At 48.2% G+C, this 24,344-nt stretch overlaps 1 protein-coding gene across 1 annotated transcript; it reads right to left on the minus strand.

Annotated features, from left to right (window-relative positions):
• Nucleotides 1-8,908: 8,908 nt before the first annotated feature.
• Nucleotides 8,909-9,448, minus strand: NEUROG1 (neurogenin 1). Its single transcript, XM_051631546.1, has one exon. The coding sequence runs from the start codon at nt 9,446-9,448 to the stop codon at nt 8,909-8,911; it is 540 nt and encodes a 179-aa protein (XP_051487506.1).
• Nucleotides 9,449-24,344: the final 14,896 nt, after the last annotated feature.

The following is a 24,344-nucleotide window of genomic DNA, read 5'->3' on the forward strand; positions in this document are numbered from 1 at the left end:
TTGTTAAAGGGAATTGTTTAAATAGGGAGAACCCTGAAACCCTGGAAACTGGGGTGTCTCTCCCCGCACATACCTCGACTGCTGCGGCCCCGGGCTCGGTGCGGAGGGGCTTGGAGGTGGCTTTGCTTTCTTGAAAGCATCCATTGCTATTTTCAGAAGCACAAACAGATGCAAATGTCTCTGCAAACATTGCACAATGAGATGCAGGGAGAGGACAGCCTTTCAAAATCTCTGAATAGCCCTTCAAAGCAAGTCTAATTAGGGTAAGTAGAGGTAATAGGCCCACTTGCGTTTTTTGCACTCGCATTTTTCCCCCCTCAAAGCCTGCGAGGCTCTTTTCCCCCTATGGCTGGGGAGGGGGGGGGATATACCCTCGCTCGTTTGTTTGGGCTAACAAATGTAGGGATGGAGAGAAGGGGGAAAGCTGAACGGGGCGGGGGGGAAGAAAAATCAATCATTTGAAAAGTCTCCTCTGTTAGTTTTTTTGTGTGGCTTTTCCTGGTGAGATAGATAGCGGCGGAGACAGCAGCATCCCGGCTGGGGCCGGGGTGTGGGGCAGGCACCAAAGCAGGGGCTGCAGCTCGTGTCATGTGGAACTTCAGTAAGTGAAAAAGAAAAGCAGAAGGTATGGGCTGAATACTTGGGTAAATCAGTAATAGAGCTAAAGGGCATATGCCTGTAGGGAATATGTTGGCATAAAAGAGCTTTAAGAGGGGCCATTCATACTGACAAAGGGAGATTTGAATTGCTGCCTTCACAATAGCATGAAAGGATGGGCTTGGGGTGTTCTGAAACAAAGTGGAAATCATACTGCCCTGAACGGCTCTAATAAGCTTTTAACTATTTTACATTATGGCATTACCTCTTTTTTTTCCTTCTTCTTCTTCTTCTTGTGAGCCGAGTGCCAGGCCCACTTAAAAGTGTGATTTATACTTTTTTTTGCTTCATGGTAACTTTGGAAGAAAATAGATGGGGACTCAAAGGCAGTAATTCAGCTTTTTCAAGACGAGGAGGGGGAAATGCCATCATTTCTGAGCGTCCCAAAAAGCACACCCGTGCGCCCAGCTCCCCGCCCGCAGCCGGCAGCACCCTGGCCTGGGCCAAGGATGCCAGTTTGTTGCACCTACCACCCACCCAACATCTCCCGTTTAATTGTGCTCATTAGCGGCCATGCAATCAGGCAGACACCATCACTCACTGCCCCTTGGGTTACTCCCCTGTGCAACTCAGGTGGGCTTCAGCGTGTGCTCCGGAAGATGCAGGTGTTGCTTGGCCAAATGTCCCACCTTTCACCTTCAGCAGAGCTTCAGCCTCTCTGCCTGTATCTCGGGGGGGCTCAGGGGGGCTGCTGCTCCCGGTGCCTGCCTGGGAAGGCAGCAGTTGCCTGGCCTGCGTGTCGGGAAACGCACGCTGGCTTTGTGTGTGCTGGGGCTCCCTCCCCGAGATCCCCCCAGATGGTGCAATCGCACGACTGCACTGTTAAAAAAGAGCTCGTAGAGACAATTAGCCAATTACTCACTCTGTCACTGCACTTTCTTCTTGTAACTGAGATGCAAACTGGACTATGTCTTCTTTGGTAGCTTCATTCATTGGCAGCATTATTTAATGACACTTTTGTCAGCTTTGGGTCTGCCCAAAGATTTCTGAACGTAGCTTTATGAACCCAGAAAGGGCGCCCCGTGGAGTGAAAGGGGACTTTGAACCTCCAGACCACGCTAAAGACAATGAATTTCCCAAAGTCAGGGAAAGAAATCCAGAGCATGGCTACCACAGGGTGTGTGGCTCAGCCCCTCATTGTCAGCAGCAGTGGCTAGGCAGAGAATAGCCCAGTGGCCAAAAGGAGTTGAGCATGTGGATGCATGGGCCAATTTCTCTGCTTAAATATCTCAGAAAACGTATTTACCCCAAGTGCTGCCAGGCCTTGTTTTAGGATGGGAAGGTTGGGTGGCTGGAACAGCTGTCCTGGACCAGTATCTCACCCAAGTCCCTCTTGAGAGTGGCCAAAGTTCAGTCTCCTTTGCTTGGGTGGGTGTTTGTCTCAGCTGCAGTTCAGCTTCGGTCCAGCCAGGCAGAGCTGCAGCCAGCAGCACTAATGTCCTGGAAACATGGAGAGAAAGAGGTTCAGGTTTTCTCCTGATATTATTCAGGGAAGAACAAAGACTTGCCTGCTGCCTAATGAAGGAAACTTCATCCTTCTACATAAGTTTCTTTGAGATGAGCTGATGTGTTTCTTATCCATAACTTTTGGCACCAAGCATCATTAGCGTCTCTTAGTCGCCACTGAAGTTCAGTCCCACACATGTGCAAGGATGGCTGCAGAGTTATCTTTAAAAACAGTTAAAAGAATCAAAATAATAATAATAAAAAAACAAACAACAGAGAAAAAGAGGAAAGAAAGAGAGAAGGAGATCCCATCTGTTTCTTTCCGGAGGGTAGAGTTTCTGTGAGATTTATCTCATGGCTCCACTGAGCTTGGTTAGTGTGAAGCACACACAGGACACATGCACACACTCACATCTCATTCTGGGATGTGCACGGCCACCGCCGCCTTCCTCAGCTGACAATTCCCTTCCCTGCATCCCATATGGCTCCGTGCATCTCCCTCATCCCAACAAGTGCTCCCCGGGAGGGTGGTGCAGGTGACAGCCGCGCCGGTGACAGCTACGGCGGGTCAGGTAGCCGGGACCCTTCTTCCCTGGGACCACAGACCTCATTAGCTGCCACTTGATTTATCAAGAGGGCATTATGGCTTTGGAAGCTGACATCTTTTTGGATTGCAAATAGGAGAGGAGGAAACTGTACCCTGTGAAAAGATTGATTAAATACTAATTAACCTCTTTTCTCAGATAATGAAAGCACTTCAGTGAGCTGGATAAACACGATGCGCATCAGTTGCTCTCCTGGCCAAGGAAGAGGTAATTGAGAGAGCAATATCCATTACTGATGTTGTGACAGGGAAGGGTTTCCTTTCAGATTACAAAAGACTTGCTGCAGGAGAGATGGTACTCAAATAGGAAGGGAAAAAAAATGCCATATTCTTTTATCTCAGGAGTTAAATCCCTTCAGTTTGAATAGTCCTACCAGTGAACTCGAGAAACATCTTGTGCATTTATACCTGGGGATAGCCAAGTAACACAAGTGAAAATTCAAAAGTAAATCTAGTTACTCAGGGTTTGGAGGAAGGGATTAACTCAGCTGCATACAGTTGCTGGTCTTTACTAGAAGGGTCTTTAGCCTTTCTCAGTTCTGGGCAAAATAATCTGTAAATATTGTCTGTTTCCCACGAGTTCCAGAGCCCAGCTGGAAAATCCCAGGGGATGCTGTTTCTGGTCCATGTGAAGATTCACACCCCAAGGCTATATGCTGGTCTTCCACAAGGAGAGCAGCCTTGCTGAGGATATCTGCTTTCTCAAAAGTTAATATTTTCAGGGAGAAATTCAGGTGGGAAAGGACTGCTCAGTGCTGTTTGTTGAACTTTTACCTGCCACTAGTGATTTTCATTCTTTCTGCCCCTGCCTTTGAGACTGTCCTTTCAGTACGTTATCCCAAAGGTCAACACGGGGAACCCAACGTGAATATAACCACGCTAGGAATTTTGACTACCTTCCCTTGGTTTTTAACATTTGTCTACTCTGTTTGGCCTCATTTATCTAAACTGAAGCGCTCATCAAGGACTGCTTAACCTCATGGTAAGGACAGGGACAAACTTGTGAATCCATCATGTCCCTTGGGCTACATGTCCCCTCTCCTGCCACCTTCAAAAGTGGACTAATGCCATCTAAGGTGTAGGATTTTGTATTTGCAGGTTTCATACTTGCAAATGTTGTGTTTCTTCAGGCTTCTTATCTCAATGGAAAGCTGCAGGTTGGACAAGCACATCATCTTCTGGGTTTGTGCTGGGTGAGAGATGCCAACTGCTGAAGCTGCTCCTGGGTATGTTTTTATGAGGATTGCTGACATCTGCCTTACACAGAGGAACAGAACAAGTTGTTTGTTTGTAGAAATAATTCCAATTAACTCCTACAGATGGAACTTAATCCATTATTTGTGCAACAAACCATTATGGTCTGTAATCACCTTGGACTGCCATTAGACACCTTTACCTGCTTTCTTAGAAGGTGATTGTGTGAAATCTTCAGGTTAAAAAAAAGATTATCCTGGAATGTGCAGAATGTAATAATCCAAGAAAGAGACAGTGAAGTCTTGAGAACTCTGCCAAATCCCTGTTTGGGAAATAGAGGCATCAGTCCACTCACATGCTTCAGTTCCTAATTAAGCTCATCTCAGGAGTGGAAGGGATGCCATGCACTGACATGGGCTGGTCATTCCCTGAAGCACAATGAATCTCCTGGGTGGAAAGTGAGGGGGCAGGGGCCTGAATAGTGCAGATAAATGAAGGATCTCAGAGCAGGGAAGTTAGTGAGACACTCTAAGCATCTTCTTTCCAGTCACAGCATTAGAAAACCCACTTTCTGAACTCGATGGTGATACTTCCATGGCACAGTTCATGCAAGACCCTGTCTCTGAACCCTTATTCACCATTAATCAAAGAATAAAGCTAATCTCTTGTCTAAAAGCCTTGCTTCAGCACATTTTGACTCTATGCAGAAGTTTGCTGTGTGCTCCATCATCCTGACAGTGAATGAGTCCAATGAAAGGGGAAGCAGCTGAGTGGGAATTGTTTCTTGTACCTGCAGAGAAGGGTGGCATCACCAGCCAAAGGGGCTGGTTTATCAGGGATGCTATTACCAAGCTACTGGTCATAAAACTGGTTTTAACAAGTCAGTTAATTTGTTTTTCTAGATTAACAAGTGCTTCAGCAATGTCCTTTGAAAGCTGTAAATGTTCAGCAAAGTATCAGCTGAGAGTATTTTATGCTGTATTTTGACATCTCCTTCCTGCAGTGCTCATGTACAGCACAGTCAGTAAATCTGCCTGGTCCTCAGCAGCTCTGCTCCTCCAGATGATTTCTTTTAATTGCATATGTCACCAGTAAAAAAGCTCCTCAAAATTAGTTCTCACCTGCTTCTGTTGTGATAATCTCTACCTACTATACAAATCAGTCTTAATGGAGCATTTGAACCCCAGAGATCTATAATTATAGTATTCAGTTTCGTGTGCTCATGGGTAGTAGCTCAGGCTGCATTTTACAGATCTTGTACTGAGGAAAATCAAAATCTACAACAGATTGATACTCAATAATGAAAATCTCTGAGGACCCTCTCGTTAATAACTAAACTCCAAGCACTGTGTGAGCCTCATCCCAGCAGGGATGATAATAAGTAGGGCACCACATGGCATCAAAGCCACAGAAAATACTTGTTATACAAAACCTGTACAAAATTTTGGATTCACAGCTATTTGCTCACTGTTTGAGCACGGGTAATTCACCAAGACTTTCTGAAGCTCCAAATCAGCTGGAAAAGACTGAGACAGACTTGCTCCAGTGCTGTCAAGCTGCTGTGGGGTCTGTCCCCAGAGCACACCAGCATCTTGTAGTTGGTAGCTGACTGTTTCCCCACAGTACATCTCAGCAAAGAGAAAGTGGGATAATCTCCGTTGTGTTTTGAGAAAGTCTGTGCTGGAAGCAGGTTTCCCAGCCAGCAGGGATGCCCTATCTATGGGGCCATCTCAGACTTTCTCTCCTAACTAAAGGGGAATTAAGTGAGACCTGAGGACTTGCAGAACCTCCTGGCAGAGGGTCCCTAATGCTTGCATGCCCTGGAGGTAGCTGTTTGGGTTCAGCAAGGACAAAGGATCCCGAACACCTATCAGCAGACACTTGAAAAAATGCATATACATATAGTTAATGTGGTGCCAGGGTTCAAACCCAAGCTATCTCGGGATTTCTGAAGTCAGTAAGGGTCTCACCACTGGTTTCAGTGGGACTGAGATTGGTGCCTGTTTATGGAAATTTTTTACCATGTAACTAGAAAAGCTTGCCGAGGATTTCATCAGCCCTAGCATTAAATTCACCTATTTTTTCCCCCGTCCTACTTTTGCAAGGAGATGGTTTTAGTGCAATTAAAAAAAAGCTGCCTGTTAGCAACTGGAGAAGCCTGTTCCAGCTCCTTGTCAATTCACCAAACTGTTCTTTTGATAAAAATAAAGACAAACCCCGTTGTTGTAAACGGGGGTGCAGGTTGGTCTTGCAGCCTCTGAATATAGGCATTCCATCTGTCCCGGTGGCAGATTTGTTCAACTATGTCTGAACCTATCACTGCTCGGGGGAAAAACTGTTCTCTGACTCATGTTAATGTATGAATCTAATTGTGTCCCCCCGCAGTTTGCAGCTTTCATTGCCCATTAGGAACATTAACATCATACACCGAGTCCTGGTAGATGTATGGTCTTTATACACTGAATAATGTCCACAGATCTCTGCTCGCAGCTAAGAAAGCACAAAAGAATAGAGGATATTTTGAAGTTTTGTGGAGTTGGGTTTTTTTTCTTTTTTTTTTTTTTTTTTCTTTGAGATTGAAGTCCAGTGTCTTGGGACCCAGTGACTTTAGATGACCTTCCGTCTCCATGGACTGTACTAAATTTCAGCCCCTGGAGGCTACTCCATACAAAACCTCCTGGCTTTCAAGGGCAGGTGCAAGCAAAGCTTCACTGCGTCACAGATCAAGACCTGTTACTGCCAGAATTAGATTTCACAAGTCTCTTTTATTTAACAGGACATCATTAAGGAACTGGGCAATGCTGGTTGATGGTGTCTTTAATTAATAGAAGCATTATGCTGCTATTAGGATTTTCAAACAATAACATTTCCTTTGCAGCATTTATAATTACTGGGAAACAGAGCTGGGTACGTGTGTGTATAGACAAGCATATGAAAACTATGTTGAAGAAATATAAACATCTCTGACACAGGCACTGAAAAAGGAGGAAACACTGACTCTGAGGTGTCTGTGCAAACTTAATTCAGTGCCTCTCCTTCCCGTTTTTGTGGCAATCCTATGATCCCATGTTATATTTTTGATAGTATACCTGACTTCTTCATTCTGTAGGAGGGTTGATTTTCAGGCACAGATTTTGCCTGGGTGATGAACGGCTTCTCAGTGTTTTGCCCTCTGCCTTTTGCTGTGCACAGTGTATGATCATGTCCTGAAGACTGAACTTCTTGGGCTTTTACAGCACTCCTGAGCATCTGAGTGCTCTGAAATCTCTGCTTAATGAAACCATGACAGTCACTGATGATGTGAGGGGATAGTGGTACTCCATGGGAAACTGAGGCATAGACAAATGAAAGCCAATTCATTCCTCCAACCCTGTGCTGCCCCATCTGAGATGTGTAGGACCTGGATTATTTGGGCTTGTGCAACAACATCCATGCAAGCATCCACCTGCTTTCCCCACAAACGTCCTGTTAACTTCCCATGCAGCTCTGATTCACCAACTTTTTTGAAGATGACTGGAGAGACACAGCTGAGCTGCCTCATCCCCATAGAGCAGGGTGAGGAGGATAAAATGTTGCATTTGAGAGTGCCTGGGTGCCCAGTGCGATATGGGAGTGTTGAGCAGCGCTGAGGAAGGGGAGGATGGAGAGATGAAGAGTAGAAGCCCTTCAGCATAGTTGGATTTGGGGGGACAGGGGGCTCTGCCATTGCACACAAAGGTGTGAGAAAGGAAAGGCTGGGGTTTCCTATCAGGGGAGCAGATTTCATGGGCAGATTTCATGTCACTTCTTGACACCCCCAGTCTCTAGCTGAGAGCCATAGCTGTGCTGGGACTGGTGCCAAGCCAGCCACCCTTATCCTTTCCCCATGTTTGAGTGAGCTGGGAGAGCCTCCCTCCCACTGCGAGCTGGGGAAAAGGGACAGCACAGATTCTCCCAATGCTGCAGGTTTAGGCACAGCTGTGAGCTCCATACCCAGGTCAGGTGCAGTATCCTCTCCTTGCCCCAAATCCTCCAACCCTTTAGGAACTATGGCAAGGACACAGTGTTGGTGGCACCACTCTGCTCCAGCTCTCTGTCCACATATCCTGAGTCCCTAATCCCTTATCTGGGACACTTGGGGGCCAGCTGATATTTGCAGGTGTCTGCATGTGTCTGTGGCTGATGTGGTGTGAGAAATTTCAACTTGGCCTGTGCTGACTGTCTCCTTGGGGCAAACTCTTCCCTTCCACCCCAGACTCCTTCTGAGGAGTAAAAAACCTTGAGGTTAAGAAACAAAACTCCGGAGGCACTGCTGACATTCAGTAAAAACGTTAAAAATTTTATTTACAGGGCAAAGTACAATTTCTTACCAAAAAAAAAGAACCCACTTTGATAAGAGGTATAATAATAGAATAAAGCTCTTTATGTACAAAAATACAATTTTCATATGAATGAACATCTTGAATAAATTAAACCGCTATCTGGCCCTCTCGCTGAATACCCCGTGTCTGCTCCTGCTCTGAAGCAGAGCCGCGGCGCTGGGGTCAGCATCTATAATGCATGAGCCTCTCCTCCTGTCCTGGGGCGCAGGGTCCCATCGGGGCCGGTGCTGGGTCCCCCTCCTCCCCCAGGACGGGCTGAGCCGCCCCGGGCGCAGGGCAGGAGGGACGCGCTGAGCCCCGTGCTGCGCCCCGGGCAGCATCGGCCCCCTTAAGCCTTTTCATGGCATTGTCAGGGCGTTCAAACCAAATTTTCATGCTCGTTTTTCTTCGCTGGAGAGCTACAAATTGTAAAATTGACTTTTCACCTCGTCTGCGGCAGCAAATCTGTCGCTTTTCTTCCCGGTTTTCGGTGTCGTACGGGAGGCGGCAGCGGGGGGAGGATGGAAAGGGCCGGAGGGGAGGGGGGTCTGGAAAGTGCAAAGGGAGGAGACCCCCCCCCCGGCCGTCCTCTTACGCCCCCGGCGCTGGGCAGGAGGTAGCCGGCGCTCTCCGCGGGGCAGCGCGGAGGGGCGCGGAGCGCTGCGCCCTAGAGGCAGGGCGCGCCGGGGGGAGCGGCGGCGGGCAGCCCGCGGAAGCTGCGCAGGGTGTCGGCGGGCGCGTAAGCGCAGTCCTCGGAGGTGGCGGGGCTGCTGGGGCCGGAGGCGGAGGCGCAGAGCGAGGGGGCGGACGGGGAGGCGGTGGAAAGCCAGGAACCGGCATCGCTGCCGGGGCTCGGGGGGGCGGCGGCCCCGCGGAAGGCGGGGGGCGGCGGGAGGCACTGCTCGGCCAGGCGGAGGGTCTCGGAGAGGGCCCAGATGTAGTTGTAGGCGAAGCGCAGGGTCTCGATCTTGGTGAGCTTAGTGTCGTCGGGGAAGGTGGGCAGGACGCTGCGGAGCTCGTCCAGGGCGGCGTTGAGGTGGTGCATGCGGTTCCGCTCCCGGTCGTTGGCTTTTACCCGCCGGCTCCGCTTCAGGGTGTGCAGCAGCGCTTCGGTACGCGCCCGCGCACGGCCGCGCCGCCGTCTCCGCTCCCGCGGAACGCCGGGGGGTTCCGCACAGCCGGCGCTGCTGGCCGCCTCCGCGGGCATCCTGCGGGGAGAGAAGATGGAGCCGCCGTCAGCGCGGGGGTGGGAGAGAGGGGGGAAGGTGCGAAGAGGTCGGGGAAGGGATTGAGGGTGATGGGGGGAAGAGAGAAAAAAGTAATTAACTAAGAAGGGAGGATGGAGGTCGGGGAGCCAAGAAAAAAAAAAAAAAAAGAAAGCAAAAAATACAAAGAAGGAAAGATGAAGGTGGGGGAGAGAGAGAAAAAATAATTATAGGGGAGGGTGGAGGTGGGGAAGAGAAATAGAAATAACTAAGAGGGGGGATAGACAGGAAAAAAGTCACTAAGAGCAAGGATGGAGGTGGGGGAGAGACAGAAATAAATAGATAACTAAGACGGGAGGATGGAGGTGGGGAAGAGAGAAATAAAACACTAAGCGGGGAGGATGGAGGTCGGGGAGACACAAAATAAATAACTAACTAAGAGGGAGGGGTGGAGGTGCAGGGGGGCTTGGCACGGCGCAGGTGCCGGCGCCCCCCGTACTCACATGGAAAGGCACTCCCAGGGATGCTGTTAAGCAATAGCGGTATTAAAGAATATATAAAGCAGGAAAAAGCAAGATTGGTTGAGTTTTTTGGTTGTTTCTGTTTTTTTTTTTTTTTCTCGGCTGGAGGGGGAGGCAGGGCGGCCTTCGGTGGGGAAGGCAAAAAAAAAAAAAGGGCAAAAAAAAAAAAAAAGGGAGGGAGAGGCGGGGCGGGGGGACACGCGACCGCTCTTGTCTTTGAAGTGCTGCGGGCTGCGATCCGCTCGTGTGAGCGGCGGCTTTGGCACACGACGGCGCGGCGGCCCGTACTTATAGCGGCGGGGGGACAATGGCCCCGTGGCCGCCCCGCGGGGCCGCGCCGAGGCGGCAGGTCGGCCCCGTGCGCCGCGCCCTCCGGAGCGTGCCCGCAATTACCGCGGGCAGCCGCGCATCTGCCGCGCCCCCGGGGGGAGGGGGGCCGGGGTCCCGCGGGGGGGGGTCCCCCTGCGCTTTTGTCCCCCCTTGTGAGGGGAGCGGTGAGGGAAGGAGGTGGCCGGACAAAGCGGGGTGAGGGAGGAGGAGGAGGAGGGGGGTCGGTGCTCAGCTCGGGGGTCGCCGGCCCGCTGCGGCCAGAGGGTCTTCGGAGGGAGTTTAAAACCCTGCGAGCTGGGATTTGAAGGCAAGAGCTTAGTTTGGATTTCCAGAGGGTGAGCTGTGGTGGTTTGTTTTTTTTTTTCCCCAGCCAGAGGATTTCTTCAGGTTCTCTTCGCACCTCGCAGCTTGTCCACACTTCCCCGTCCAAGTGAAAATACTCTGAAATGATAAAAGTTTAACCCGAAGCAGGGCTTTTCCCTCCTGCGTTCCAGAGGTGAATCTCTTACACGCATTTTGGTTTTCGTGTGTGCTTCGCTCTGAAAAGGGTTTTGCAGGTGCTCAGAAAGTTAAACATTCCAAATGATCTTCCGGACTCGGGTGGCTGCGAAAGCAGATGGACAAATCCTTGCCTCTGGATAGAAGACAAGAACTGTGCTGTTTTTATTGCACAGTTCTTGCTGCCACTACTAATCCCCATGAGGTGCCCAGGTATCCCCATTGAACACTTCGGGAAGCCATAGTTTTGTAGGTGGCTAAAAAGTTCCCAAATTCTGCCAGCTGGCTCTCTTCAGCCTGCTCCCGGTGCTGCAGGGAAACCTGGGCAGCACCCAGGTCCTTGCCTCTCTGCAAGGTTTTCAGTTTCACACCCTGTCAATAGCCAGTTTTAGACTTCTGTGCCTAAACTCCACATGCATTTACATTATTTTCCCTTCCATTAAATGCAGGTTATTTCCTTCTCCTGTGATTTCCTCCAATGTCTTCGCTAAACAGGGGAAAATGAGTCTTTATCTCTGACTTAGGAGTTAATAGCAACCATTCTTTACTGGAATCTGAGAGAGGACTTCGCTATCATTGTTATTCCTTCTACTTTCTACCTTCCTCACTTGGAGATGACCCACCCCACCAGCAAACTACTGCAAACAACCTTCTTTGTGCCAGAAAGATCACGCACAGAAGTGAGCAATCCAAATGGCCCTGGCTGATGAATATTAACGAGTCTCAAAGTAGAAATAGTTTGCTAGCGGCCGAACTTGCAGCATCAAGCTCACTTTCTGCTTTTTAACGTCTTGATGTGGTGGCTCCACACCTTGGAGGTGCAATTTAGCCCTGTAAAGCCAAGAGATGGGACCTGGCTGTTCTGGGGAGGGACTGAGCTCTCTCCATCACCGGCCCTGCAATCAGGCTGATGTTTTTAGGGCCCGTGCATACATAAATGACTTTCTGTGCTAAGTAGTTCCACTTCACTGAGTTACTTATGTCCTTAAGTGATGGCACGATTAGAGTCAGCAGGGAGAGATCAGTGGTGCAGTTTCCAGAGTGAACCAGGAGAAAGAAGGAACCAAAATTTAAAGGCTACAGAAGCATATGGCCAAAAATGTTAAACTTTTGTTAAGGTGCACTTTGTACATAGTGATATAAACTCCGGTGTCGTCTGCAGGGCTTTTATTGTCATTTGTTTAGGTGTCTTTGAGCAGTCAATAGTTTATTCATTAAAATGTTTATGATTCCCCAGAGTTTCACAGACTTTGGCACAACCGATCGCTTGTCTGAAAGTTTGCAGTGAAAGGGCATTATTCATTAGTCCTTATCCATCATTTGCACTTTGTCATTTGTTGTTCTCTTGTTTTAAAAGTTTGTGCTCCAATCAAGGAGGGGAGAGAGCACCATGTGTCTCCGTGATCAGTCACAGCCATGAATAGCCAGGGCTGAAGTGAATGTTTCACAAACAAGCCATAGGCTGAAATTTGTTTGCATAATCTATTCACTGCGTACTTATGAATAACGAATGCATTCACAGAACCAGAATTGTTTCAGGAAGCCTTCGCAAACAGAAAGAAGTGCTAAATATCTCGGATAATTTATTCCCGATGAATAATTCAACCAGTTCTATCCTGGCAGTCTACTAATTTTGCAGATAAATTATTCAGCCAACACAGATAATAGCTCTTATACCTTTCGGGCCATGGGCTAGGGAAGTCAGCTGCTGAAGTTCCATGATGTTTCCTGGGATAGGGAAAGAAAAAAATCCCAACATGAAGGAGGACCTTTGATTTCAAGGAACATGGAGTGTGTTCCCAGCATCTCACTGATGGCCTTATTCGGATTTTTAGCCTTTGGTGTTAACTTCTGTGCCTTGCTAGAAGTGCAGCTAGGCTCAGGTGGACTCATGGGTGTCATCAGTCTCAGATTTGGAGCACTCAGGAACCTTTCCATAAGTACTTTATGGTTTGCTTTGAGACATCTTGCAGCTCAAAAAAATTAAATAAATAAAAAGGATGAAAACAAGATTCAAATTACTTTTTTGACTGTGGAAAGTGTAAAGCACAGCTGGATCAGCCCACCCTTCTCTGTGCAGGATGGCAAACAGCTCATTGGGAGTTGTGGGCACGTTTCCATGCAGCACAGTTGGCACTTGGTGCACCAAGGCCTCGAGCATGAAGCTTACTCCTCTACCCTCATCTTGAGACATTGTGTTGGGTCTCACTACTGGATAGACTCCAGAAAAGGTAGGAATTAGTAAGCAAGGGTAGAGGAAAGACTGCTGGTGAAAAGGTGCCAGAAGACTCCTGGGTGCCAGGTGTTGGTGCTCAGCACTGCTCTCTGAATGCACAGCTCCTGCAAGGAATGAGCTGATCCACTAGAAGATACGATTCCCCAGTGAGTGTTCATTGTGCACTGCAAAGGGAAACAAACCTCCGTGCCAGAAATCAGCCTCACACCTCTCCCCCGAGCACAAAATCAGTGGTTCACAGTAAAACTGCTCCTGCAGGTGGAAAATGCCTCAGAGAAGTTTGAAGTCTTAAGACTGAAGATGCATATCAGTGCAACTCACCCAACCCTGTGTTTTGTTACAGTAGTTCATGAGGGCTCAAAGTACTGTTGGGATAAGCGTCAAAACAACGTATCAACCAGGAAAATACTGCTTTTTTTGCTTCCTCACTGTTTGAAAGCATGGTCAGAGCTGTCTGTGGAAGATGTTTTGAAAGCTGGAGGAGGGAAATTTTACGAGGGCATGTAGTGATAGGACAAGGGGTAATTGTTTTAAACTGAAAAAGGGGAGATTTAGGTTAGATATTAGGAAGAAATTATTTACTGCGAGGGTGGAGAGACACTGACACAGGTTGCTGAGAGAAGCTGTGGCTGCCCCATCCCTGGAAGTGTCCAAGGGCAGGCTGGATGGGGCTTGGAGCAACCCGATCTATTGGGAGATGTCCCTGCCCACGCAGGGGAGTTGGAACTGGATGATCTTTAAGGTCCCTTCCAACCCAAACTATTCAGTGGTTCTGTGAACTGATTGTGGAGAGGGGATGTGACTGATGGCAAAGCCATCACCCTGGTAGCTGAAAGTTTGACCTAGCACCTGTCAGGGGCGAAGGGATGATCAAGCTTGCTCACCCCTGGGCATGGTGCAGTGTGGTGGCTGCTTGCTCAGCACAGGCTGGGAACAGAGGCTCAGGGAGGGCCAGCCCCATGGCCGGGCTGCGAGCGGAGGGGTGGACATACGGTGCCGTGCCCCTGGGACCCCCTGCCTGGCTGGAGTCACCTTACAGCTCCTGGCCAGAGGCCACCAGAGGGTTCAGGGGTTCAGTCAGGCTGCTGCTGACTAATGGACAGCCCTGGAAGTCCAATATTTGAAAGGGATCTCAGCCTGCAGGGAGGCAGTGTTAACCCCTTCTGGAGCAGGAGCTGGTTCTCCTGCTGGGGAAAGGCCTTGTGAGCAGCTCAAGGGCTTCATCTGTAAAGGATTTGACCTCATCTCCTACCTGCCTGTGGGCAACGTGAGGCCTTGGGCTGCCTGCTGGGGGCAACTGGAGAGAGGGGAGCAGGGGACATCACAGTCCCTGAATGCCAGGGGGGTCCTAGCCTGCAGGAGCTGAATCCGCTTTAAAATCTGCCTGGGAGCTGTGGCCAGGGCTCAACCCCTCCCGGGGGCTCTGCAGAAATAGTGGGGCTGTTTTATTTTCAGGTTTTAAATGTGTGATGTAACATTTTCCTTCTTTTTGGAAGGGGGGGGGGGGGGGGGGGGGGGGGGGGGGGAGTAGGTAAACGATTGTTCCCTGAAAGCACAAATGTATTTTGTTTGTTGTAATTAAAATGTTTTAATGAGACAACCATAAAATCAACCATTAATTATTTTTTTTCAAACACTTCTGCTTCCTTTTGAGCCAGGTCTATTTAGAAATAGTTTAGAGAGTAGCCTGCAGTTTTATTCTTTCTTCGGTATTATATACAGGAGTGGAGAAGTCATTTATAAATAATTACACAATGTTTTGGGTCTTTGGGTTTGTATAATATATCAAAGCGATTAGTACACGCATTGTTCCATTGTAAATGGTTTTTTTCCCTTCCTTTCAGTTTCACTTGCCTTGTCTTCTATCTAAACCTTTTTCGTGAAATCCTTTGTCTTCCTCATTCTTTTAGCTTGTTACAGTGCAGGGACATTCTTCTTATTCAAACACTCACAGCGTGAGCAAAGAAAGCTACTTCTGTCGCATCTTAAGTTTTACCATAACTTTCTGGCATTTTCTTTTCTTCCAATTTTCCCAGACTACTGATAGGGTAATGAAGAATTATAACATACATCAATTATTGGTGCTCACGGTGTATTATGCTCCTGAATTCAAGGGGAGATAAAGAGAAAAAAAACCCCACAACAACCATCACTTTCTGTGGTTTTGAGGCACATGAGAGAGGACTCGGTGCAGATTATTTATAACATCTTTCTGAGCATCAATTATGTTTGACTCCTACAACCACTTCCTTGTCCCACTGGTTTTATGGCCAGAAGGAGTCATTTTTGTGTGTGGTAGCTGCGGCGTTTAACTTGTTTCTTTTATGAGGAGCCCAAACAATGCATCTTCAGGCCAAACAATCTATCTCCCCGAAGAATAGCCCAAATGTCAGTCAAAAGCCCAGGGCTGGGAAATAGATGGGCATGGTAAAGGGCCACGGGAAGAAAGCGTGGAGGTGGAGGGGTTTGTGAGGGGTCCCCATGTGGGTCCCTGGCACGGTGGTGCCATCTCCCTGTTTCATCACTGGATACCCCTGGGGAGCTGGGCTGGACCCTGCATGGGGCACAGGTGCCCAGGGACGCACAAGCTGCCTGAGGTTTTGACAATCCTAACCCAAATTATCCAAGGAAAAGGGCCAAACCCTCCCGGTGTGGTCATGCTGCCAGGGCACACTCCCTGCCTGGCCCTTTCCCCAACCTCCCAGCTACCACATTAACTGGGAAAAACGAGATTAGGGTGTTACCTCAGAGAAACGAGCCCTTTCTCCCCCATCTTATTGTGCGAGAGGTTTTTCTTCTCTTCAACCCCCCCTGCCCCCTCCCTTTCCACCTTCTCCCGCCCACAATTCCCCTTCTTTTGTTGATTCGTACTTTGTTAATTGAAGCTAGAACACTTCTGCTAAAAGAAAGGGACAAAATTCATTGACCACCGTGCAGATGAAATCCTCCCAACAACGGGCAGAGCAGGAAGCTTAACTCCACGCTGAGATGCTCAGGTTTTCTTTTATACCTTCCATAGAAATAATTCTATTCGGAGTGGCTTTTACTCGGATTTTCTTATAACTGCAAGAAAGATAACCTGTAAGAAGTGAGGCTCCATCATGGTGGGATGAAATTGAGCCCGAGGTTTGTTTTTGGGGGGGCTTTCGGGATCTTGTCTCCCCCCCGGCTCTGGGGGTGGAGTCTGGGGATGGGGGGGATGTTCCAGGACCACCGGCAGCCCGCGGGTCCCCACCGCCCCACCGCAGGGGGGCCCGGGGGATTTGCTGCCATTTGCATAGCAGGTGTTGGGTCCTGGGCCATTCTTCCTTAAGGGAGTTTTAATACGGGATAAATGACTGGGAATTAGGAGGAGGCAGGCGACAAGAAAAGCGCTTATGGAGTCTTCTCCCGGCTGCGCCTGGGAAAATGGAGACAGTGGCTAAAGTAAAGGGGAAAAACCCAAAAGCAGCAGCTCCTGCCCCAGCCTGGGCAGTCTGGGGTGCGCAGGGATCTTGGGGATCACCGGCTCCTCCTGAAATTCAGATTTGAACTCAGGAACGCAGTAATCCCAGAGACAGTAATACGATTACTGGGCTGAGGATCTTTGAGTCAGTAGGTCTGGTAGGGGAGTTTAAAATGTTAATCCCTGGTATAATCCCCTCCCTGGCATTGTCCGTACAAGGGTTGCACCCGCGACAGAATTGCCTGTTTCCTTCCCCGGGATGCGGGGCGGGGGGGCAAGGCTGGGGAGCAACCCCCCCCCCCCGGTGTGCACACACAACACGTGTGGGAACGTGTGTGCACCCGTGGGTGCCCACACACGCCTGTGCGTGCAGCCCTGTGCCCGTACTGTGCACACCCACCTGCCACCACACCTATGCACATGTGAACACGTGTGCACACACTCAGCTCCTGCGTGAAGCTTTCCTGCCGTCCCAAAGGTTCCTCCCCTGTCCTAAGAACTGCAGTGACAGCATCCAGAGGTATTTGGAAGTACCCATGGCTCTCAGATTTGGGACCACAGATTTCCCAGTGTGTTCTGTTCCTGCAGTGCCTGACTCTGGCCGTGGCTGAGACAAAGACAAAATGGTTAATAGCAGCGGTGACACCAACTTTTGCATCCATAGGTATCAGTAAGTGTACATCTGCACACAAAACAGGGGAGGAACTTTGGGTCACCCGTGTTCCCAGGGGGTCGGGATGAAAATTTACTATCATACCTCAGTCACTGCTTTGTCCTGTCAATTAGGGTGCACGTACATAAAATAAAAATAAGGTGCTTCCCGTGTTTTAAACAGAGAGTCATTTTGAAATGCATCCACCCACAGGCTTTCGTGGCAGGTAGGACAGGTTTCCTGTCGTTTTTGTTTTGGCCTCCTGTAAAGGAGTATCAGAAGAAAATAATCCAGATGCTTTTCACACCAAAGGAGGCTGGACATATATAAAGAGAGGCCATCTTTAATAAAAGTTTGCATCTGAACTTCACATCCCCTCAACTGGGAAGGAAGGAAAGGAAAGGAAAGGAAAGGAAAGGAAAGGAAAGGAAAGGAAAGGAAAGGAAAGGAAAGGAAAGGAAAGGAAAGGAAAGGAAAGGAAAGGAAAAGAAAAAAAGAGAAGAGAAAGAAGAGAAGAGAAGAGAAGAGAAGAGAAGAGAAGAGAAGAGAAGAGAAGAAAAGAAAAGAAAAGAAAAGAAAAGAAAAGAAAAGAAAAGAAAAGAAAAGAAAAGAAAAGAAAAGAAAAGAAAAGAAAAGAAAAGAAAAGAAAAGAAAAGAAAAGAAAAGAAAAGAAAAGAAAAGAAAAGAAAAGAAAAGAAAGGGAAGGGAAGGGAAGGGAGGGAGGGAGGAAGGAAGGAAGGAAGGAAGGAAGGAAGGAAGGAAGGAAGGAAGGAAGGAAGGAAGGAAGGAAGGAAGGAAGGAAGGAAGGAAGGAAGGAAGGAAGGAAGGAAGGAAGGAAGGAAGGAAGGAAGGAAGGAAGGAAGGAAGGAAGGAAGGAAGGAAGGGGAGAGAGAGAGAAAGTAGGAAGAGAGAGGAGAGAGAGAGAGAAAGTGAGTGCTAATACACCTGCACCCATATTCCCAGTTCTGCTCTGGCAGACTTGGTGTGGTGTTGGGACCCAGCTTCTGGCAGCTCCAGTGAAGATGCTGAGAGAGGGTGGGTGATGTGGCTGCACCCAAAAAATAACTGAATTCAGCCAAAGGAGATGTGAGAGCTGGGCAGGGACCTGCCGGTGCTGGCAGGAATCCCAGGGTCTGGGAAGAGCAGGACAGGGGGAAAAGGCAAGGAGGCAGCCCCTGCCACGGCCTTGGGCCATGGTGGCAGTGTCCACTCACCATGACCCCCAGGGGGTGCAGCTTTGGGGTGCAGATCCCGCTGCCCTGTGGCCATGCGAGGGCCGAGGGTGACACCCCAAGGCGCAGCGCTGCAAACTCGGCTGCGCCGGGTGGAGACTCCGCATCTCCCTGAGCTCTGGAAACCCCACAGCAATGGGGTTTGTTTAGCAAAGCAAAGTTGTTCTAGTGACACAAACCCCCTGCGCTTTTCTTTGGGCTTATGCTGTCATTTTATTGCTTTTACCGCAGTAGTAAAGAAATATTTTCAAAAATTATTATTATCTCACTGAAACTGTCCTGTGACCTTAAGTATAATTGTTAAGATTTCTGAGGGACAAAAGTGATACAACGAGCTTTTCCTAGCTGAGGGTTGGTGGTCTGGGACTGGTTTAGCTGTGGTGGGTGCTCAGTTGTGGAGAACTGGGCAGAAAACCTGGGTCGAAATGGACTTTGCAGGTCAGAGACCAAATAGTAAAACTGGGCTCTGGGCAGGGTGGAAGGAGAAAGAGATTTCATTTGGCTTAAGCGGATTTTTAGAAAGTGTCAAAATGAAACATCTAGTGGCTGATGAATTAAGATGCTTCAGTGAAAACACACTGAAAAGGTGCCTGACTCCTTTTAAAGGAGTCTTTTTGTGTGTTTTGTTTTGTTTTTTTTTTCTTTTCTGTACCAACTCAGCTTTTTGAAGGATGTTTGCTGTTTTTCAGGCAAATTTCATTAAGCATAGCTGAAAGCAAATGATAAATAACTTGTGGATCTGCTCTGCTTTCTGGAATTTAACGGAGTACTTTGCACTGACTTAGATGGCCTCTAGCAACCCATTTAACTGAGCTGCTTTGCAGATCATTAGCTTTGCATTATATGTGCAATACATCTTTTAAAGTTCCCATTCTTCAGGGACAAAACCACAGGTATGAACATCCTAAATTGTAGCCTGAATCATCCCCGTGCTCGTGTAGGCAGCTGCAGTGAAGGTGAGTGACTCAGAGTTGCTCTTCTTCACACTGACTGCCAAGTACCATCTCTCTCAGTATCTTTTATGATAAAGTCTCACGGTATAAAAACAAAAATAAAAGCATAATGTTAAACTACAGCAGAGGAAAAATTCTGCAGGAAGACACTGCAGGTGCTGTGTTTTATCCCCGGAGCTGGGCTGTGGAGGATGGGGGTACACAGGCCACAGTCAGGTGGCCAGAATAGTTTTCAAGGCATATATTAGTCTTTGTAATTACTGCACATTTTCCTACTGGATTGGCTTTAAGTGTTAGACTTGCTAATAAATATTTCAAAAAGGCTTGAGGGTGTAAGAAGCTAAATAAAGTGCTCATTTTACAGTCAAGGAATTAGTAGAACAGCACAATTAAGGGAAAGTCAGTGTTGTCCTAGGTGAGATTTTGGTTTTTATCTTGGGGCTGGATGCACTTCCACAGCACCGAGCTCCTCTGGAATGAGTGCTTGGCTAATAAGGGGAGACACGTTTGGCTGGTGTGTTTCTTCTGAGCCTCAGCTGCAGGGATATTGCTTTCTTTTCCACTTTAAGCATGTATCAAATGGCAATACATTCTGTGTCCACAGATAAATAGTAAAAGAAGTACAACTGCTAATTATTAAATGAATGTACTTCTTCTTCAGGCTAGAGACATCCCTGTTTTTTAACCCTCTTGGATAAACCCCAAATTATTTTTTCCTTCCATCTCAGGTTTAACCCACCACGGGTCTCGAGCCCCTTTCCATTTAAGTCTGGTGGGAATTAGGGATAATTTCCCCGGAGTCAGTGCAGCTGTTGGAGTCAGGCAGGGCTGGGAGCCTCTTGCCCCACTGTGCAAACAGGGGAGGGGATCAGGTGGGGCTGCAAAATCGCTGAGAAACATCATCCACAAGATTGCTTTTTTATTGCTTGTATTGTGGTCTCTGTGTATGTACAGATGGTTCCCAGCCCAAAGAATCTTTTAGTGTATGTATTTATTTATTTTACCCCTAGAAACAAATAGAGTATGACTTTGTTTTTCCTAGTCTTCGGTGTTTGGTGTTATTTATCTTCATTGACCTGCTAATGACCCCCAGCCCTCTACCCCACAGATGATACGCCAGGTGTTGCCAATTCGGCTTTAAGCTCTCCACTCCACCCGCAGTCTCCGCCGGGAAAAAAAGGATAAATAAACCCCCAACTTTTCTGGCTTGCAAGCGATGGAAGCAGCCACAAGGTGTCAACCTTTACCAAGCCGCAGCTCGGAGCCAGCTCTGCTCGCCCAGCAGTCCTGGGGATGGACAGCACTGCGCGGAGGCTCTGCTGGAGAGACCTGCTCCCTGCTTCAGGTAAGTGGGGCAAAAAGTCCCCTGAGGCTTCTCAGAACACGGCAAATTGGTTGTTTTACCACCGTTCTTTGCTCTTTGATTTCCTTGGTTATTTTTTGCTGCAAGCTTTACCCAGTTTCAACGTTCTTGTCATTATGTGTAGAAAAGGGAGAGGGGCTTGTTATAAGGAGTGTGTTACCAAAAAAATAGGTTCAAATACGGCTGAGGAAAAAGACTGTTATTAACTCTGTGTTATGTTTGTGTCTATATAAATATATATGTGGGAGTAGTGAGTCACTGCAGCTCTGGAGATCCCTGTGCTGCCCCTGGAGCTGTGCACCCAGTGCTCCGCTCCTGCGGGTCACAGCACGTTGTCACTGCCCTTGGGACAGGAGAGCTGGCACTCCAACAACTATTTGGGTTCTCGTGGCACAGTTGGTATAGAGCTGAAACTCTAGGAAAACAGGAAGGAGGTTGGTTTTCCCACAGAAAGCCCCGTCTTTCAATTTGTGTTGCAGCTCCAGATTCTGGAGCTTGCTGCTTTTCCCAGTTTCTGTCCCCAGCTCTGACAATAAAAACAATTGTCCCCCCAAGCACTGGCCCTTCTTGGTAGAGGTGGCCATGCCCACGTGCTGGTATGGGGCCAGTAGGACCAGCAGGTGGTTTTGGGCTGGGACCCTGATACTCTTGCTCTGTGGTCTAAGCCAAACACCTGAGGTCAGTTAAGGTTGCTTTGATCCTTAATGTTGCTGAGTTTGTGTTTTCCCTACTGTGTGCTGTGCTGGGTTTGTTCCCCTCCATCCTTCAAAGGTCTTTTCTCAGGCATGACCAACCCAAGAAGTTTGCTTTTTTTCCTTTTAAAGTTATATTTGACACTTTCCCTTTGCAGATCAGCATTTCCAGGCATATTGTGCAGTGTATTGCTTTCTATAGTTGAAGTCTAGGGTTTTTTACCTTTCTGGGCAACACCAAACCTCTTTGCAGGTGCTCTCTTTGGGGATGCAGCATGTGGTGGTTCTGCTCTCAGCCTGAGGTGTCCTGTGTTTATCAAGTGCAGTTTCTTTCTACAAAAAGACCATCCCAAGTACCTTCAGGTTCCCATGTGATCCCAAGGACAACTTGCTCTTTCATCCTGTAGCTTCCTAGAGCTGAGGGTAAAGGCTGTGGCAGCTGAGGGGCTTGTGGTATTGCTTGGAGCTGGGTGTGAGGTTCTGACACTGATTAATGAGGAGCTAGATTTCCCTGGAAGAACTGTTTTAACTGTTGCTTATAAATGGAGCAGGAACACCCTGCCAGTCATTTACAGTTTGAATTTGGGAGGCGGCACTTGGCAAACTGGTTCTTGCTGGGGAGGAGTGGCTCTTGACTGGGAGTCACTGGAGAGCTGAGGAGCTGGTTTGTTTTTCCTAATGTGTCTGCAGAATTGTTAAGTCCTCTAGACTTGGAGAGGAAGCTGAACTAAACCCCAAAGAAAAAAAATGTAAATGGTGCAGCTATGAAGGTAATAGAAATGGAGAAGTATTTTTATGCAGCACAATGGAATGGGCAGTAATGAGGCAAAAATACTGAGGAATAAAGACAAAAGGCATTTCTTCCGGAATTAGAAGGAGCTCAAAATTTGCAAAGCCTACTGGAAGGAAGGGGGGAAGCCCCTTGTAGCATTTCTTGTCCTTTAATAAGCTTCTCTTTCTGGGAGTCCTGAGTGTTCAGATGCAGCACACTTAGTGCCTAGTAACCCAACAAAGCTTCGATTGGTGGCTCTGCAGAAAGATTTTCTTCTTCTTGCAGGTTTCTAAGGTGGAAAGACACAGAGATCAGTTGCTTCAGAATCCTTAATTAAACACAACAAAGAAGGGCAATTAGAGCTGTGTTTTGCTTCTACCATCCAGCAAATCCTGTAAACTACAAAACCCTTCTCTTGCTCTGTGATTTATGATGGGAACAAATCATAATTATTCCTGTAATTATTTGCCTTAAGTGAACACCAGCAGGATTTTTATTTTTTTCTTGGGGGAGTTCTGAAACCCATCCAAGAGGAATTCACTAACCTCTTTTGTTGTGCAGGAAGAGAAACAAAAACATAGGCATGGTGATTTTCCCAGGCCTTGGCTGCCTGCCTCCCTGTCACTTCATGTCATGTCACTCCTCCCTCCCAGGTCCCACGTGCCTGCTCACAGCAGAGTAGCTCCTGTTGGGCTGGATGCTCTCCATGTGTGTCATCAGAGCTGTCTCTGCCCAAGGAGCTGAAAATACACGCAAGCAAAAGAGGAGAGGAAAATGTGAGAGGATTAGAGTGCTTCAGAGGTCAGCAAAAGGACCAGAAATACAATTTGTCACTTGGTGTTCAGACGTGAAATGCTTGTGGATGCTGTGTCACTACAAAGAAGGATGTATATCTGATTTTATTTTTGGTTTTTTTTTTGCTGCTGGGAAGTCAGCTGGTCCTTCCTGAGGACAGGGACCAAATGCAAAGCCTGGGGAATAGCAGCTGCGTCAGGTCCTGGGGAGCTGGTGGCAGGAGATTGAACCATACATGACAGCCATGTGGCTTAGTGTGCTGGTCAGGGATACCTGTTGTTTGCAGAGGGTTTTGGGCAGGAGTTTTCCAGGGTTGTGTTGCAATCCTGTTTCCCATGCTGGTGTGATGGACGTGGATCCTGTAGGCACGCCTGATGTCTTCTTTGACCTTGGCATGCATGTTCTATGTTAATGGGCAGATCTGACTCTGTAAACCTCTGAACAGGTCTCCCAAAATACAGCTGCTTTTTCTTTGCTTTGGTGGGTTTCCCACTCCTGGGTAAGGAAATGAAACAGTTGATGTTTTCCTTGCAGGGCTGGGGAAGGGCATTCCCAGCTTCACAGTGCAACAAGCCGGCTCCAAGCTGATGTGTAACACAGGTGGTTGAATGGCCAAAGGTTGTCTGAGAAGGTTTTGGGTTGCCACTAGATGTCCTTTCAGCCCTGCTTTCTCCCTCTGCTCCTCCAGAACAGCCATCTGGCCTGTGAGTTCCTGGCCATGGCCCAAGAGCTGCTGGACACCAAAGTGCTGCAGGGTCAACTAGAGGAAGGACTGGGGTGAACCCTGGGCTCTGGGGCCTTCCAAACATCCCTTTGATCTCTCACAGCTTTGTCCCACATAGTGCTGCCTCATAGAAATCAGGATCCTTTGGAAAACCCCCAAAATCAAGCTTCTGGATCTGTGCTGGGTATTTTAATACCTCTAGTATGAATCGGGGACTGTTGCTGCCTGGGCAGCACCACTGGTTCACAGAAGTGATAGTCCAAGGAGGCAGCATTGGCAGGTAAAAAAGATGACTCCTATCTCAGTTTCATACAAGATATGATGACCAAATGGTGGCCCAGTTTTGTGCAGATCTTGTTTCTGCTCTCTGAACTAACAGAGGCAGTCTGTAAAGCTGGAGGGCCCATCTTTCTGGAGGTATGTGGTGTTGGGAAACACAAATAAGTGTTGTGGGATTTTCCAGGTTGTCTGGATGCCCAAAACTTGGTAAAAAAAGATTTCTGTAAGGCTTGTGTTGATATTTACAAGCACCAAAAATCACTGACAGCATCTGGAGCTCAGTGCTTGCAAAGGCAGTGGGAATCCCAGTGGCTCTTCTGGGGTGGGTGATGTTGGGTGAAGGAACTGAGGGAAATTTGCTTTGGGGTATTGGCAGGAAACCTGTTGGTTCCAAGGATAGCTGGGG

Source organism: Apus apus, chromosome 13, assembly GCF_020740795.1.
Source record: "Apus apus isolate bApuApu2 chromosome 13, bApuApu2.pri.cur, whole genome shotgun sequence".
Classification (NCBI taxonomy): domain Eukaryota; kingdom Metazoa; phylum Chordata; class Aves; order Apodiformes; family Apodidae; genus Apus; species Apus apus.